At 41.6% G+C, this 18,224-nt stretch overlaps 1 protein-coding gene across 2 annotated transcripts in view; it reads left to right on the forward strand.

Moving 5' to 3' along the window:
• slc23a4 (solute carrier family 23 member 4) overlaps positions 1-16,947 on the forward strand; it is a 45,915-nt gene extending 28,968 nt beyond the window's left edge. For both annotated transcript variants that reach the window (XM_043709380.2, XM_043709379.2), the window contains exons 8-12: positions 1,741-1,994; positions 9,059-9,223; positions 13,232-13,340; positions 14,988-15,083; positions 15,980-16,947. In XM_043709380.2, coding sequence (XP_043565315.1) covers positions 1,741-1,994; positions 9,059-9,223; positions 13,232-13,340; positions 14,988-15,083; positions 15,980-16,206 — 851 coding nt within the window. In that variant the 3' untranslated portion in view covers positions 16,207-16,947. The remainder of the gene's footprint in view (positions 1-1,740; positions 1,995-9,058; positions 9,224-13,231; positions 13,341-14,987; positions 15,084-15,979) is intronic.
• Positions 16,948-18,224: the final 1,277 nt, after the last annotated feature.

An 18,224-nucleotide genomic window follows, 5' to 3' on the forward strand; every position in this document is an offset into this window, starting at 1 on the left:
GGGAAATCATGTCTCACAAAATTGATTTGAGTTTTTTGAGGAAGTAACAAAGAGCATTGATGAGGGCAGAGCAGTAGATGTGATCTATATGGACTTCAGTAAAGCGTTCGACAAAGTTCCCCATAGGAGACTGATTAGCAAAGTTAGATCTCATGGAATACAGGGAGAACTAGCCAATTGGATACAGAACTGGCTCAAAGGTAGAAGACAGAGAGTGGTGGTGGAGGGTTGTTTTTCAGACTGGAGGCCTGTGACCAGTGGAGTGCCACAAGGATCGGTGCTGGGTCCTCTCCTTATTGTCATTTGGGAAAGCAAATCTTAGCAGGACTTATATACTTAATGGTAAGGTCCTAGAGAGTGTTGCTGAACAAAGAGACCTTGGAGTGCAGGTTCATAGCTCCTTGAAAGCAGAGTCACAGGTCAGTAGGATAGTGAAGAAGGCCTTTGGTATGCTGGCCAGGACTCGGGAGGTCATGTTGCGGCTGTACAGGACATTGGTTAGGCCACTGTTGGAATATTGCATGCAATTCTGGTCTCCTTCCTATTGGAAAGATGTTAGATTAGATTACTTACAATGTGGAAACAGGCCCTTCAGCCCAACAAGTCCACACCGACCCGCCGAAGCGCAACCCACCCAGACCCATTCCCCTACATTTACTCCTTCACCTAACACTACGGGCAATTTAGCATGGCCAATTCACCTAACCTGCACATTTTTGGACTGTGGGAGGAAACCGGAGCACCTGGAGGAAACCCACGCAGACACAGGGAGAATGTGCAAACTCCACACAGAGAGTCGCCTGAGGAGGAAATTGAACCCGGGTCTCAGACGCTGTGAGGCAGCAAACTTGAAAGGGGTTCAGAAAAGATTGACAAGGGTGTTGCTAGGGATAGAGGATTTGAGCTATAGGGAGAGGCTGAACAGGCTGGGGCTGTTTTCCCTGGAGCATCAGAGGCTGAGGGGTGACCTTATAGAGGTTTACAAAATTATGTGGGGCATGGATAGGGTAAATAGACAAAGCCTTTTCCCTGGGGTCGGGGTATCCAGAACTAGAGGCCATAGGTTTAGGGTGAGAGAGGAAAGATATAAAAGGGAGCTAAGGAGCAACTTTTTAATACAGAGGGTGGTAAGTGAATGGAATGAGCTGCCAGAGGAAGCGGTGGAGACTGGTACAATTGCAACATTTTAAAAGGCATTTAGATGGGTATATGAATAGGAAGGGTTTGGAGGGATATGGGCCTGGCGCTGGCAGGTGGGACTAGATTGGGTTGGGATATCTGGTCGGCATGGATGGGTTGGACCTAAGGGTCTGTTTCCATGCTGTACATCTCTATGACTCTATTTTTTGTTTTCAGTACCTTCCTTTTTGTGGTGTCAGGAGCAGCGGGAGTGCCATCTCCTGGTGAGTGTGGGAACTGTTCCTTCAATCACTGGAATGGCTCCTGGCCACTTATCATATTCTGTTCTCACCCTTCAGGCAGCTATCATTTTAGTGTCTCAGGCCCCATGCAACCAAACACAGGATAATTAATGGTCCCCACCCCTTGCCCCAAATACATCTCCCACTCCCTCTGCCCCAGACACTCCATACAATTACCATCAGTGTTAAAATCAGACTTTAATATGCCCCACTGTTGCACACCAGTACATTATCACAGACTGTGAGATCACACAATGAATGACCACTCTGTCCAATATTGGAAACTGTAATATCATTGACTTTGTCCTTCTTTGCTCAGGACAATGGGGATTACCAACAGTAAGCCTTGCTGGCACTTTTGGAATTCTGGCTGGAGTGATCTCATCAATGATTGAGTCTGTTGGAGACTATCATGCCTGCGCTCGGCTTTGTGGTGCACCACCTCCTCCAAAAGAAGCCATAAACCGAGGGATTGGTATCGAGGGAATTGGTTGTCTGATTGCTGGAGCCTGGGGAACAGGCAACGGAACAACCTCCTACAGCGAGAATGTTGGTGCTCTGGGGATTACAAAGGTATAAACTTAACTGGGAAGCTATTTTCCTCAATCTATAAACACAAAGAGGTTTCTATTTATTTTAATACTAGTTAAAAGGTAACCATTGATTCTTATTTTTATTCACCGTGTCTACTTTGCTGCTCCATGATTAGCTTTTAATGATGCACAAATATAACTCTTGAGATTTAGGTTTTTGCCATTAAAACCAGCTGTATTTTTTGTGAGGATTTGAAAGGAGAGCTCCTTTTGTATTTGTACATTATATTCTGACCTGTGGAACAAAAGAGCTTGTGTCTAGTTCCTATACAGTAGACATCAAAAAACTGCCACCTCTGAGATGTCCACCTCCACAGCATTAACTGTGTGATGTAACTTAAACCAGGAACATGGTAAAATGAAGCTGAGTTCATCCTTGTGCTGTAGTTTTGGACATTGGTCCTCCTGAGCCTAGCTGGTTAGTGAAATAAGGTATTAGCCCAGGAAACTCTCTCTTCATTCTTGCTTCATTTCAGTACATTTTTCTGATGCCATGATATGACTGGAACAACTCACTACAACAACTTAAAATGACATAGCACATCAACAGGGAAAGAATGTTCCAAGGTACATCGGGGGAAAACATTAAACCAAATAAGGAGACATTAATTCTTTCATGGCCAACACTAAATAATTTTGCCCCTGGATTGAATTCAGTTTTTTTTTTAGATATTTTTATTAGAAATTTAACATTTTTACAAGTTTACAAAAATAAACAAAACTCTCAGATATAAACATTGATATACAATTAGCTCAAATATACAATAGCCAAAATTTGACAAAAAAAAAACAAAACAACAAAAAAAAACCGAAAAGAAAAAAAAAACAAACAAACAAAACTCAACTATCTACTAATCTAACCTACAACTAACCAGGGTGTATATTTAAGTCTCTTACATGCTCGGGATGTGTTAGCATCAGATATGATAAAACCCGTATTCGTGCGGGATTCCTCCCCCGAGGGGCCGCGGACCAGCCAGGTCTGTAGTCTCAATTATATAAAAGCCCTTGTTAGGATAGCCGAAATATCTGTATTTATGTAATTCAAAAAGGGCTGCCATATTTTATAAAATAATTCGGTCTTTCGGTGCACCATATTTGTAAGGAAATCAAGGGGAATACATTCCATAATTAGTCTGTGCCAATTTGAAAGTCCAGGGGGGCCCTCCGCCACCCAGTTCATCAAAATATTTTTCCTTGCACAGAAAGAAAGAATAGAAAATAGTCTCTTCCCGTACGTGTCCAGGGAGGGAAAGTTCGAAAAGCCCAAGAGGAGAGATACGGGGTCCACTTTTATTTCCGTTCCTAAAATTTCTGTCAGGGTACTTGCTACTTTAGTCCAATATCTACGGATCTTATGACAGGTCCATAAGCAATGTACAAGAGTGCCCACCTCTATTTTGCATTTAGGACACATTGGAGATGCTTCTGCCTTAAATTTTGCCAATCGAACCGGTGCTATATGGGCCCTATGAAGTATCTTCAGCTGGATAGCCTGGGTTCTGTTACAAATAGTAATTCTTCTAGCATTTTCCCAGATATCATTCCATGTTTCTGTGGAGATTTCTAGTCCCAGATCCTGATCCCATGTTTTAAGCAGATTATCCATATCTCCCGATACTTCATCATGTAGTAAATGATAAATATTACTGACGGAAGATACCCCCACTGGTCGTAGGACACTACATTCTCTATCGGATTTATAAAAACTATCTAATAACGTAGTCTTCTTCTGTATATAATCTCGAATTTGGAAGTATCGAAAGAGGTCTCCATTGGGTAATCCGAATTTCTGACGCAGCTGTCCGAAAGACATCAGGACCCCATCTTTAAATAAATCCCCGAGACATGAGATACCCCTGGATCTCCAGAGTTTAAAAGTGGCATCTGTTAACCCCGGTTGGAATCCCCATGCTCCCACTATCGGTGCATAGGGGGATGTTTTATGTGAATTACCCTCATTTTGCCGCATTATATTCCAAGCCTTGATTGTATTCAGTATTATAGGGTTTTTACAGTGATCTGTAATGATTTTCCTCTTGTCTGAGAATAAAAGGTTAATAAGTGGGTATTTTACTTGAGAAGCCTCGATGTCCAACCAGATTGATTGTGGATCAGACAAAACCCAATCAGCTATGTAACTTAATAGGGAACTTAATTGATATTTCCTAAAATCTGGGAAGTCCAATCCACCCCTTGCCTGTGGAAGCTGTAGCTTCTTCAGCTTAATGAGGGGCCGCCTATGATTCCAGATAAAGGAACTCAGCCAGCCGTATAATTTACATAAAGTCATCCTCGGCAGCATCACCGGAAGCATTCTCATAGGATATAGGAGACGGGGCAGGATATTCATTTTGATTAATGCTATTCTACCCAACCAGGAAATTGGCAGGTCTCCCCATCGCTGGAGGTCCTGCCTTATCCTTTCCAATAAATACACAAAATTAGCCTTATACAACTGACCAAATACTGGAGTAATAAAAATGCCTAAATATAAGAAACCCTCCAGGGACCAGCGAAAGGGAAAAAGGGAACCGTCCGCTAAGCGGGGTATCACAGCAAGGCCACCCATTGGCATAGCCTCCGATTTTGAAAAATTAATTTTATAGCCTGAGAATGCACTAAATGTATTAATAACTTGGATTAAGCGAGGTATGGACATCAAAGGGTTACTGAGGAATAGAAGAACATCATCTGCATAAAGGGTAATTTTATGTTTACCTGTACCAATCCTTGGGGCCACTATATTAGGATCAGCTCGTATAGCTTCTGCTAGTGGTTCAATTATTAGCGTGAATAACAATGGCGAGAGGGGACATCCCTGACGGCAGCCCGTACCCACACTGAAGCTATCCGAGCCTAATCCATTGGTAACCACAACTGCTTTGGGATCACTATACAATGTTGAGATCCATTTGGTAAACACCTGTCCAACACCAAACCTCTCCAATGTGTAAAACAAATATGACCATTCGACCCTATCAAATGCCTTTTCCGCGTCTAATGAAACCACTACTCCTGGTATCTTTCCCTGATGACAAGCTTGAATCATATTCAGAGCCCTTCTAACATTATTGGATGATCTACGGCCCTTAATAAACCCCGTCTGATCCTCCTTTATAATATGTGGCAGTATCCTTTCTAATCTCAGTGCTAACGTTTTAGAGAGGATTTTAAAATCTACATTTAGCAACGATATTGGTCTGTATGATGTACAATCTTCTGGGTCCTTTCCTTTTTTAAGGATAAGAGAGATATTTGCCTCTTTCAGCGAAGGCGGGAGACAGCCCTGACTATATGCATAGTTATACATGTCCATAAGTGGGCCAACCAGTATTTCTGTAAATTCTTTATAGAATTCAGCTTGAAAGCCATCTGGGCCTGGCGCCTTACCATTTTGAAGGTGCCTAATTGCATCAACTATTTCTTGGGGTGTAAGAGGAGCATTTAGGACCGATACTTGTTCCGGAGTTAGGTCTGGAAAAGTCAAATTTTTAAAAAATGACTGCATCCTCTTCGTCCTATCTTCACAATCCTGTGATTTATATAACTCAGAATAGAATTCTCTAAAGGTCGCATTAATCTTTTTATGGTCATGAGTTAAAATACCCGTACTTTCCTTGATAGACATAATAGTCTGAGGGGCCTTTTTTTTCTTTGCAAGAAATGCTAAGTATCTACCTGGTTTGTCGCCATATTCATATAACCTTTGCTTTGCAAATAATATTTCCCTCTTAGCCGTTTGAGTAAGTGTAGTATTTAGAGCTGTCCTAAGAGCTGTAATCCTTTGCAATTTAATAATAGAAGGTCTATCAGTGTATGCTGTTTCAGCCGCTTTTAATTTCTTCCCTTTAATGTTCTCCCTTTAATTTCTTCTGGGTCGCTGAGTAGGAGATGATCAAGCCTCGCGTGTAAGCTTTGATGATCTCCCACATCATTGACGGGTTGCTAGCTGTACCTGAATTAATTTCTAAAAAAGTTTTAAATTCTTGAGAGAAGTACTTTACAAATTTACTATCTTTCATTAAGAAGGGGTCCATACGCCAATGCCGAGGGGATGTCCCACTGTTCCTCGCCTTAGTTTCCATATATACAGCAGCGTGGTCAGAAATTGCTATATTACCTATTTTACAGGATGATATGGAATTTAAAAAAATCGAGGGGGCAAAAAACATATCAATTCTGGTATGACATTTATGTGGATTAGAGTAGAAAGAAAAATCTCTACCCTGTGGATGAAGACATCTCCATACATCTACTAATCCTAATTCTTTGTTCAGATCCATCAATTGTCTAGATCTGGGAGATACTCCTGCAGTATTCTTAGGAATCCTGTCTATTTCCGGATCCATAATACAATTAAAGTCTCCCCCTATAATTATATGACGGGCATCAAAAGCCATCAATTTTGAAAAGGCTTCCGTTATAAATTTAAAGGGGTGTGCCGGAGGGCAGTACAAATTTAAAATCCCATATTCCTCTCCATTTATGAGGGCTTTAATCAAGATATATCGTCCAGATTCGTCTTTTATCTGCTTTAGGATTTTGAAAGGGAAATTCTTCCGAACAAGAATAACAACTCCCCTGCTTTTTGAGCTAAAAGAAGAAAAAAAGGCCTGATCAAATCCGCACTGTCGTAATTTCAAGTGTTCTTTATCTGACAGGTGTGTCTCCTGTAGGAGAGCTATATCAACTCTTTCCTTCTTAAGATTTGATAATATTTTCTTCCTTTTAAGTGGCGAATTACTCCCCTTGACATTCCAGGTGCACCACTTAACCGATTGATCAACCATAATCCTCTGGGCCAATCCGAGACCCCTCGGGAGGGGGAACCCTATCCAGAACATCCCGAGCATGGAACATGTAAAATTTACAAAAATAAAGCCTCTTTAATACACCCACAACAATACAGTAAAAAACTATTTCTAAATAAAAAAAATATAAAATGTATCTAAGTGGAGACTTTCCCCCTTGTTCCCAGGGGGCGTCACTTCCTCTCCAAAAATCCCTCATATCCTCTCCCAACCAATGCCCCACCCTTGACCCAGGCACTCCTCAATAAAATGAGGAAAATTCAAATATAATACAAAGCTAGAGTTAACAGTGAGCACCCCACCCCCACCCATATCAACACCTGGGTATATTTGGTAATGTTAATACCATATATAAACATATAACTATAAAATTACCAGTTCAACAAATAATAATTAAATATGATAATACAAAATAACGAAGGGAAAAACAACCCCGCTCCTAAAGACAGAGGTAAAATCGAATAAGGTAACCACCTCCCCCCACCAACATTAACCAAATCCCCCAGCTTATATATATATACATACACATACACACACACACACATATATATATATATATATATATATATAGATACATACGCACACACACACATATACATACATCCCTCATATATACATAAAATAATAACAGAAAACAACTCCAAGGGGGGGGTGGGAGAAAATCAAATCCCTCTCCCCACCCCCCATGATAATATTAAGCAGTAAGGTAAGAAAAAAAAAGGGAGGGGATATAAACCAAAGCGGGGGGGGGGAAAGGCAGACCAACATCCATTATGTCCTACAGTTTATCTAAGAGAGTCCAAGAATTCCTTAGCCTTTTCTGGTGATCCAAAGTTATATACGGATCCTTCATGGTTAAAACGTAACATCCCTGGGTAGCGTAAGGAGTACTGAACATTTAAGTCCCTTAAACGCTTCTTCGCCTCGTCGAATGCCTTCCTATTTCGAACCAGAGCCGGGGAAAAGTCCTGAAATAGCATGATCTTGGATCCTTTGTAGATCATAGCTTGGGGGTCTTTTCCGAGATTTCTAGAGGCTTCTAGGAGTATCTGCCTCTCCCTGTAGCTCTGCAGCCGGAACAGGACCGGGCGTGGGCGCTGGTTCGAGCCGGGCCCGCGTATTGCTACCCGGTAGGCCCATTCCACCCTTACCTGGCCTGATCCAGCTTGCAGATTTAAAAGTTGTGGCAGCCACTGCTCCAGGAACGCTGTAAGCTGGCCTTCCTCTTCCCGTTTGGGAAGGCCCAGCAAACGATTATCGAGGTCGTCAATATGATTTTCCAAGGTCCGGACTCGCTGCTCGAGAGTCCGGACCTGATCCACGGCCGATTGAGCGGTTGTCTCGGAGGTTGCGGCCTTTAGCTCCGCCCCTCTGACTCGGCGTTGAATTTCTTCAATTTCACGGTCGTGCTTCTGCAGCGCGGCCGAGAGCGACTCCCAACGATTCCTGGATTCGACGATAAAGGCATCGATCTTCGAGTCAAGCTTGGAAAGCATTTCTGCAAGGCTTGTTACTGTAGGTAAGTCCCCCGGGGCGGCTGTGGAGGCCTCTGCTGCAGCTGGAGAGTGTGGGGGAGGGGTTCCTGCTTGCTGAGAGCTGCGGGCTCCCTTCCCTTTAGTCATTTTAACTTAGGATAAAGTTGCTTAAATGTAATATTACACAACTAATTGAGTTACTAAACTATTATAAATGATTTATAAATGATTTGGTGAGCTTGGTAGGGGGTAGGTGACCCACTGTGCCCAAGTCTTGGGAGGAGCACTATAGACTCAGTCTTACTGGGTCGCCGCCATCTTGGATCCCCCTGAATTCAGTTTTAAGTGCATCCTTCTAGGCAGTAGGAGAAATGCCCAGACCAAGAAACTGAGGCCCAACAAGCTCAACCCATTAACACCCACTTTTAAATATATTTAGCAGGAACTTCACCACAGGCACACAGATGTCCTCTCTTAAAGCTATTCTTACAATAGTGTTGAATCCAGTTTTTCAAAGGTAAGTTTTGAACTACACAATTTTGAACTCTGTAACACAGTGGGATAAAGGCCTTCTCTTCTGCCTCTGTAAAACTCCCAAATAAAATGAGCTTGGAGCCACCTGGTTCCAAATGTGCAACAGGACCACCGCACAGAGTTAATAATGGATTGATAATAAATTGTTAGTCATTTCTAGCCAAAACTGATTAGACTGAGAAGTGGAAACTGGTGAAATATCTCACTCCTGTTGATTTCAGGTGGGAAGTCGCAGAGTTATACTTTCCAGTGGATGCTTAATGCTTCTTGTAGGACTGTTTGTAAAAATTGGAGCAATTTTCAGCACCATCCCACAGCCAATAATTGGTGGAATGCTGCTGGTGATGTTCGGAATCATTACAGCTGTCGGGATTTCAAATTTGCAGGTATTGTTGATTCAGTAGCATTTCCTTTCGTTTTCCAAACCACCAAGTTACTCTCTATTCTTGAATCGAAAATTTCATTCATCAGATGAGGAAAAATAATCCCTTTTCCTGTCTGCTTATCTCACTGATTGTTTTATTGTAAATCTAATAACTGTCATTGATTTGATGAATTAGATAAATGAACATTTGTGCTCAATAATTTAATCATCCAGATGCTTTTCATACAGAGCTCTCTGATCCTTCCTTTTGTCAGTGTAATTGCATATATCCCAGATACAGATATCGGCTGTATAGAGAGTGTGGTGCTGGAAAAGCACAGCAGTTGAGGCAGCATCCGAGGAGCAGGAGAATCGACTCTCCTGCGCAATTCTCCTGCTCCTCGGCTACTGCCTGACCTGCTGTGCTTTTGCGGCACCACACTCCCAGCTCTAAGCGCCAGCATCTGCTGTCCTCAATTTTGCCCTGTTATGGCTACATGTTATAGGATTTTGTGTTGGTCAAGCATCTTAGGGGCTCAGTAGTTAGCACTGCTGCCTCTCAGCACCAGGGACCTGAGTTTGACTCCACCCTCGGATGACTGTCTGTGTGGAGTTTGCACATTCTCCCTGTGTGCGCGAGTTTCCTCCGGGTGCTCCGGTTTCCTCTCAAAGTCAAAAGATGTGCATATTAGGTGGATTGACCACGCTAAATTGTCTATAGTGTCTAGGGATGTTCAGGCTAAGTGGATTAGCCATGGAAATGCATGGTTTACGGGGATAGGGTAGTGGGGTGGGTCTGAGTGGGATGCTGTTTGGAGGGTCAGCTTCACTGAAGTTCTTGAAGGGCTTGCATGCATCAGGCATTATATCGTGAATCCTGAGAGAGTGTTACAATGTCAATGTTCTTAACTTCTTCAATGTTTGGGATAAAATATAATTTAGAAAACAGAGTAAAGGTTAAATTTTAAAATGATATCAAGTCTTTCTCTACACTCTGTGCTTGACATGTGAGGCTGAATGTTTGGGCCACATCAATGTCCCCAGGCAGATGGGGCTAGCACTAGCACTAGCACTAACACTAACACTAACACTAGCACTAGCACATCAGCTTCTGACCCCATTACTGGTGCTGACCAACTTCGGGGAGACACTTATGGGTCTGATCTGAATGCACCAGCTCCACAAAGAGAGGGAACTAATTAGGTTCATTAAGAGACTTGTTGCTGGCAATTAAAGGGGGTCCTCTAGTTTTCTGATAGAATGTGGAGTAATTCAATTGTCTGAGGCAGGCACAGAGGCTCCCTGTCCTGGCATTCCCTCTTCCACATGGTTGAATAATAAATTGTAAACACAAGTTCACAATGCCCTTTAGCTATTTACTCATCAAATGGTCTACAAGAGACTGATCACTGGAAATCTGACTACAGTCATTGCTGAGAGAGTTTTGGTTCCCTTAACTTATCGTGGGTGACTTCAACTTCCCTAATATTGATTGGAACTGCCTTAGTTCAAATAGTTTGGATGGAGCAGATTTTGTCAGCTGTATTCAGAAGGATTCCTGACTCAATTTGATGATAGGCCAACTACGGGGAAGGCCATAATGGATTTGATGCTTGGCAACAAACCAGGTCAGGTGTCAGATCTCACAGGGAGAGAGCATTTCAGTGACCTTTACTGTGGTCATGGAGAGGGATAGGAGCAGACGATATGGGAAACTATTTAATTGGGGGAGAGGGAATTACAATGCTATTAGGCAGGAACTGTGTAGTATAAATTGGGAACAGACATTCTCAGGAAAATGCATGACAGAAATGTGAAGGTTGATCAGGGAGCACTTGCTGTGAGTGCTCGATAGGTTTGTTCCACTGAGGCAAGGAAGGGATGGTAGGGTGAAGGAACCTTGGGTAATAAGGGATGTGGAACATCTAGTCAAGAGGAAGAAGGAAGGTAACTTAAGGCTGAGGAAGCAAGGATCAGACAGGGCTTTAGAGAGTTACAAGGTAGTCAGGAAGGAACTGAAGAATGGACTTAGAAGAGCAAGAAGGGCGCATAGGATTAAGGAAAACCCCAAGGGGTTTTTCACTTATGTGAGGAACAAGAGGATGGCCAGAGTCAGGATAGGGGTAATCAGGAATAGTGAAGGGGACTTGTGCCTGGAGTCGGAGGAGGTAGGGGAGGTCCTTAAATGAATACTTTCTTCACTATTCACTAGTGAAAGGAACCTTGTCATTTGTAAGGACAGCGTGAAAGAGGTTGATATGCTTGAACAGGTTGATGTTAAGGAGGAGGATGTGCTGGGAATTTTTGAAAAACATGAGGATAGATAAGTTCCCTAGGCCAGACTGGATATACCCAAGGTTACTACAGGAAGCGAGGGAAGAGATTGCTGCACCTTTGGCGATGATCTTTGCATCCTCACTGACTACTGGAGTAGTGGCAGATGATTGGAGGGTGGCAAATGTTATTCCCTTGTTCAAGAAAGGGAATAGGGAGAATCCTGGGAATTACAGACCAGTCAGACTTACGACAGTGGTGGGCAAATTATTGGAGAGGATTCTGAGAGACAAGATTTATGATTACTTGGAAAACCATAGCTTGATTAGAGATAGTCGGCCTGGCTTTGCGAGGGGCAGGTCATGTCTTACAAGCCTTACTGAATTCTTTGAGGATGTGACAAAATACATTGATGAAGGTAGAGTAGTGGATGTGGTGTATATGGATTTTAGCAAGGCGTTTGATAAGGTTTCCCATGGTTGGCTCATTCAGCAAATAGGGAAGCATGGGATACAAGGACATTTGGCTGTCTGGCTACAGAATTGTGTATGGTGTGTTGGTTTTCATTAGCAGGGGGATTGAGTTTAAGAGCCACGAGGTTATGCTGCAGCTCTATAAAGCCCTGGCTGGATCAAAGTTGTAATATTGTGTTCAGTTCTGATTGCCTCATTATACGGAGAATGTGGAAGCTTTAGACAGGGTGCAGAGGAGATTTACCAGGATGCAGCCTGGATTGGACGGCAAGTCTTATGAAGAAAGGTTGAGGGAATTAGGGCTTTTCTCATTGAAGAGAAGGATGAGAGGTGACTTGATAAGGGTATACAAGATGATGCGAAGCATAGATAGAGTGGATAGCCAGAGACTTTTTCTCAGCCGGAAATGGCTATCATGAGGGGGCATAATTTTAAGGTGCTTGGAAGAAGGTTTAGGGGAGATGTCAGATGTAGGTTTTTTACACAGTGTGTGGGTGCGTAGAATGCATTGCTAACCGTGGTAGTAGATACATTAAGGATATTTAAACGACTCTTGGATAGGCACATGGATTATAGTAAAATCTAGGGTCTGTAGGTTAGTTTGATCTTAAAAGTAGAACAAAAGGTCAGCAATAACATTGATGGCCAGAAGACCTATACTGTGTTGTACTCTTCTATGTTCTACATAGCTTAGGAGGGATACTATTGCCATAGACAAGTGCAGCAAAGATTCACAGACTTGTTCCTGGGATGGCAAAACTGTCCTACAAAGAGAAATTCAGTAAACTGGGCCTGGATTCTTTAAATTTTGAGAAATAAGAAATGATCTCATTAAAGAATACAAAATACTTAAGGGATAGACAGGGTAGATGCAGTTAAGGTGTTTCCCTGGTTGGGGAGTCTAGAACCAAGGGTATAATTTTGGACAAGATGAAGAGAAATATTGTTTACTGTTTGAAATGATCTATCCCAGAGAGCTGTGGAAACTCAGTAATTATATGTAAAGTGGAGATTGACAGATTGCTAAACGTCAATGATATTGCAGGTATGGAGATATTGTGGGGGAAAAGGCATTGAAGTGGGGGAACAGCCAAGATTGTAGTGAACAGCACAGCAGGCCCGATGAGCTGAATTGCTTCATCCTGCCACGATGTTCCTAATTTAAAGTTCAAGGCAAATTCAGAATAGCAAATTATGAACATCTATCTGAAAGCATGAAGAGTCAAGCAACATTTTCACTCTCCTACTCTTGCTGATTGCAGTTATATTTACTCTCCTTTTAGTTTGCTGATATGAATTCATCAAGAAATATATTTATTTTTGGATTTTCCATGTTTTCTGGCATGGTCATTCCCAACTGGATGAATAAACACCCACTTGCTATTCAAACAGGTAGGAAATCAGCTTATTACTTCAAATATATACCTAGATCAAGGAATAATTAGATGAGCAGACGGAAGAAACTGGAGTACCTTTCACACTTCGGTGTTCGGGCAGAAGTATTGTGTTGTGTAGGCATTATACAGGAAACTGTCTTATCCTTGCAATATGATATTTTTCCTTCATTTGTGTTCTGATCCTGGGGAAGGAAAGGATGCACACAAGAATTTTCTGGATTGACTTTATTAAACTTCCTTTGTGTACCACTATATTATTTACCTGTTCATCAAGGATAAAAAAAAATCACAGTTGGGCATTGAGACAGGTTTCCTATTTCCCCTTGTCTGCATGAAACACTGTATAGGTGTTTTGTAAAACAACTAGCTGCAGAGCAATACTGCTGGACCAACAACACTTGATCCACATTCAGAACTACACTTAAACATTTTCACTTCTTAAATCAGTCATGTTGTGGCCTCTGAGTAAGATTGCATAGAGTCATAGAGATGTACAGCACAGAAACAGACCCTTCAGTCCAACCAAACATCCCAACCCAATCTAGTCCCACCTGCCAGCACCCGGCCCATATCCCTCCAAACCCTTCCTATTCATATACCCATCCAAATGCTTTTTGAATGTTGCAATTGTACCAGCCTCCACCATTTCCTCTGGCAGCTCATTCCATACATGTACCACCCTCTGCGTGAAAAAGTTGCCCCTTAGGTCTCTTTTATATCTTTCCCCTCTCACCCTAAACCTATGCCCTCTAGTTCTGGACTCCCTGACCCCAGGGAAAAGATTTTGTCTATTTATCCTATCCATGCCCCTCATGATTTTATAAACCTCTATAAGGTCATCCCTTAGTCTCTGACGCTCCAGGGAAAATAGCCCTGGCCTATTCAACCTCGCCCTGTAGCTCAAATCCTCCAACCCTGGCAACATCCTTGTAAATCTTTTCTGAACCCTTTCAAGTTTCACAACATCTTTCCGATGGGAAGGAGACCAGAATTGCACGTAATATTCCAACATTGGCCCTAACCAATGTCCTGTACAGCCGCAACATGACCTCCCAACTCCTGTACTCAGTACTCTGACTAATAAAGGAAGGCATACCAAACGCCTTCTTCACTATCCTACTGACCTGTGACTCCGCTTTCAAAGAGCTATGAACCTGCACTCCAAGGTCTCTTTGTTCAGCAACACTCCCTAGGACCTTACCATTAAGTGTATAAGTCCTGCTAAGATTTGCTTTCCCAAAATGCAGCACTCACATTTATTAAATTAAAAGTTTAGCACTAACTGTCAGTTTGGAAGTGGTGTACATTCCTATCCAGGTGAATCTACATTCAAACTCTCCATACTCATGAAAAGGCCTTTTACAGCTAACAGATGGATGTGAATCCAAATTCCAGAGTAAATATTTGAATGTGCTGCACACTGAACTTTGTTCTACTCAGGAAGTATTTGGTCTCACTTATTCCTCTATGTTTGAACCACCCTAACTTTGGTGACTCTATCTTTCTCCTGGCTCTCTGCCTCTTTAATGCTTTTCCAGTTAATACAAAGCAATTAGAATTTTTAAATTAGTGCTGTATACTTAATGGAATCTGGAGGAATGTTAACACTGATAGAAAGCTAAAGAAATGTTCTGTTTCACAGGAGTACTTCCACTAGATCAAATGATCCGTGTCCTTTTAACAACCAGTATGTTTGTTGGAGGATTTTTTGGATTTTTTCTGGATAATACTCTACCAGGTAAGCCTTTTTTCCTTCTTGCCATTCTGCTACAGTATTCTTCATATGTCCTAGAAAGACTTGCTTATTTCTTAGTGCAAAATAGAATTACCAGAGAAACCATTATTAATCTTTTCAACACTACTGATACTGTTAAGATTGCTAAATCTGATTATCATGTGACATTCTGACCAGGGGATGGCTGCAAATATTATTGAATATACTTTATAAAAGTTGGACCTTTGTAGTTCACGCCATTGCTCATGGGTTCAAGAACCAGAAAGCCAGCAGTGAGAAAATAACAAAGAAAAGCTGAGAATTGGAAAGAAGAAACCAGAGGTAGAGGAACTTTGATTCCATCAGTAACTAAATAACTTACTGAAAATGCACTGATAACTATCAGTAATGCTGGTAACATTGATCCCCCTTATAACCAACACTGGTACAAATCACTGAGTTTATACTAATTGGGAGGAGCAGGTCCAATATTCTACTTTGCTACTGCTACCCATCCATAATGCCAGCCAAAATCTCCTGGCTTTGCACAAAATAACTAGGCTCCCTTATTGATACCACCTTTAACAAGTCTCATCTTTTGCTAACTACTGCAACTTAAATATTAAAATCTCTTGGCTGCTAACAGCAATTCCTGGGAGATCCATGCTTCATTTGGATGATAGTTGAGTAACCCAAGAGATTGGAATCTGACTTTAGAATGAAGAACAAAAAAAACATGCATTTATGTAGTGCCTTGTTTTATCTCTGGGGATGATCCACATTACGTTACACTCAATTATTTACTTTGTACATTGCAAGGTGGATAAACACAGCTCAATAGGAGTCATTCCCAGTAGAAGATAAGACAATTCATAGGCAGACAAAGACAGAAGTCAGAAGTGATTACTGATGTTTTACAGGTACAGAGAAAGAACGTGGGTTAATTGCATGGAGGGAAAATACCTTCCATGAGGATGACGACAAAGGAATAAATGAGAGTGGCTGCTACAATTTACCTTTCGGTATTGGCACAAAATGTTGCACTGGAGCCTGGAGAAGATATTTCCCCTTTTGCCCACAGCCAAGACCCCCTGATGAAAGAGCAGAAGAGAATACTCAGGAAATCTTTAAAGAAACTCCATTTTAACAACACTGTGTAAACTCTTAAACAGACTATTCTCACATTGGACTTTGCCAAATATCTTCAATGTATTATTCCCAGACACTGGTGTTTGGTTTATATTGTAACAAAGAAGAATGATACTTTGGAGAAGATTTAGAGAATATATTGGGATGAGGGTTAGAGTATCATTCCTACAAGATTACAAATGGTACTATCATAGTTTTGGAAAAAGTACTTTGATTGAGTTCACTTGTTATTTTATACTTGTACTCTTTTGTTAAATGTTTAAAATCAACCACCCAATGGCTTCTTGCTTGTGACCATCAAGAAATAAAACAATTGCATATCAACGAAAGTACAACTGAGGTGAACATTGACTTTCGCAATAATTCCATGTTATTTATACAACTTTACTGTAAAATTTCCACCTGTGAGAACTAGATTCAGATCATCCCAATTTACAGTAGCAAAGAGATCTTTGTTCTACGTACCCTGAAACTCAAACCCTGGAGAGGAAAGTCTGCAGTGCTCATGTCATACAAACATACAAAATCAGCGTACAAATGAAAAGTGAAATGAGGACAGGAACACATCAGATAATGAAGATATAAGATTTTACTCAACTTTTACTATCCATATCAGCTAATCTCAATATATAAGAATGATAAGCAAAGCAATTGATTGATGAACAGTTAGTGAGTTTTTAAATCTAACCAGGTTAATACAAATAAACAAGTCAAATAAATAAAGGCTTAGCAAAACATTTCTGTCCCTTGGAGTGCATTGCCTATTTTATGTGGGATCTCTGGAATAGTTCTTATATTGGATGTAGGTTTGCTCGCTGAGCTGGAAGATTCATTTCCAGATGTTTCGTTACCCTACTCGGTAGCATCTTCAGTGGGCCTCAGGCGCAGCAATGCTGAAAATTCCTGTTTTCTATTTATATATTTGGGTTTCTTTGGGTTGGTGATGTTATATCCTGTGGTGAAGTCACTTCCTGTTCCTTTTCTCAGGGGGTGGTAGATTGGGTCTAACACTACATTGGACAAACAAGCAGAAAACTAGCCACCAGGATACATAAACACCAACTTGCCACAAAAAGACATGACCCTCTCTCACTAGTATCCTTCCATACAGATAAGGAAGGACACTACTTCGACTGGGACAACAAATCCATCCTAGGACAAGACAAACAAAGACACACACGAGAATTCCTAGAAGCATGGCATTCCAACCAGAACTCTATCAACAAACACATCGAGTTAGACCCCATCTACCACCCCCTAAGAAAAGGAACAGGAAGTGACATCACCACAGGAAATGACATCACCAACCCAAAGAAACCCAAACATATAAATAGAAAGCAGGAATTTTCAGCATTGCTTCACCGGAGGCCCACTGAAGACGTACCTAGTAGAGTATCGAAACATCTGGAAATGAACCTTCCAGATCAGCAAGCAAACCTACATCCAAAACCCCAACCTAAGCTACAAATCTTTTCAAAACTCGCGAATAGTTCTTCTATTCTTGGCAACCATGTGTGGAGGTTCTGAAGCTTGAGGAGCAGTTAGTGCCGCTGTGTGTAACTAAGAGCCTGGGCTTCATGTAGAAAACATCTCTGCAGCTCGAAACCTTGCAGTATCAATGGAAAACATGACCACCATGTAGTTGAGAAGGAACATTCATGGCCTTAAGTCTGAATATGGGTAAGAGTGATTGTTTTTCTGGGGACTGTAGTCAGAGCTAACTCTGCAACCTAACTATCTCAACTGTCAGCTGTGTAGGGACCAGGAGCAAGAACAGTTAGTAGTATCAAAAAGGGATGATATAGTCTGAGGAAAGGCAAGCATTTCTATAGACACAGATGTATCTCCAAATTATTACAGTGAATCCTAGGTTTCTGGATGAAAGACGTCACTGCGCACTACAAAGTATTTTCGGGGTATTTCAGGAGATGGGTTTTCGAGATGGATAACATTAGCAGTTGTGGTCTCTTTCTGACATTCATGTGGAAAGCTTGCAAGTACTAACAGGGAGGGTTA

The sequence above is a fragment of the Chiloscyllium plagiosum genome, unplaced genomic scaffold (genome assembly GCF_037043375.1).
Source record: "Chiloscyllium plagiosum isolate Xiang-an unplaced genomic scaffold, Cpla_swu_hap1 HiC_scaffold_19, whole genome shotgun sequence".
Taxonomy (NCBI): Eukaryota; Metazoa; Chordata; class Chondrichthyes; order Orectolobiformes; family Hemiscylliidae; genus Chiloscyllium; species Chiloscyllium plagiosum.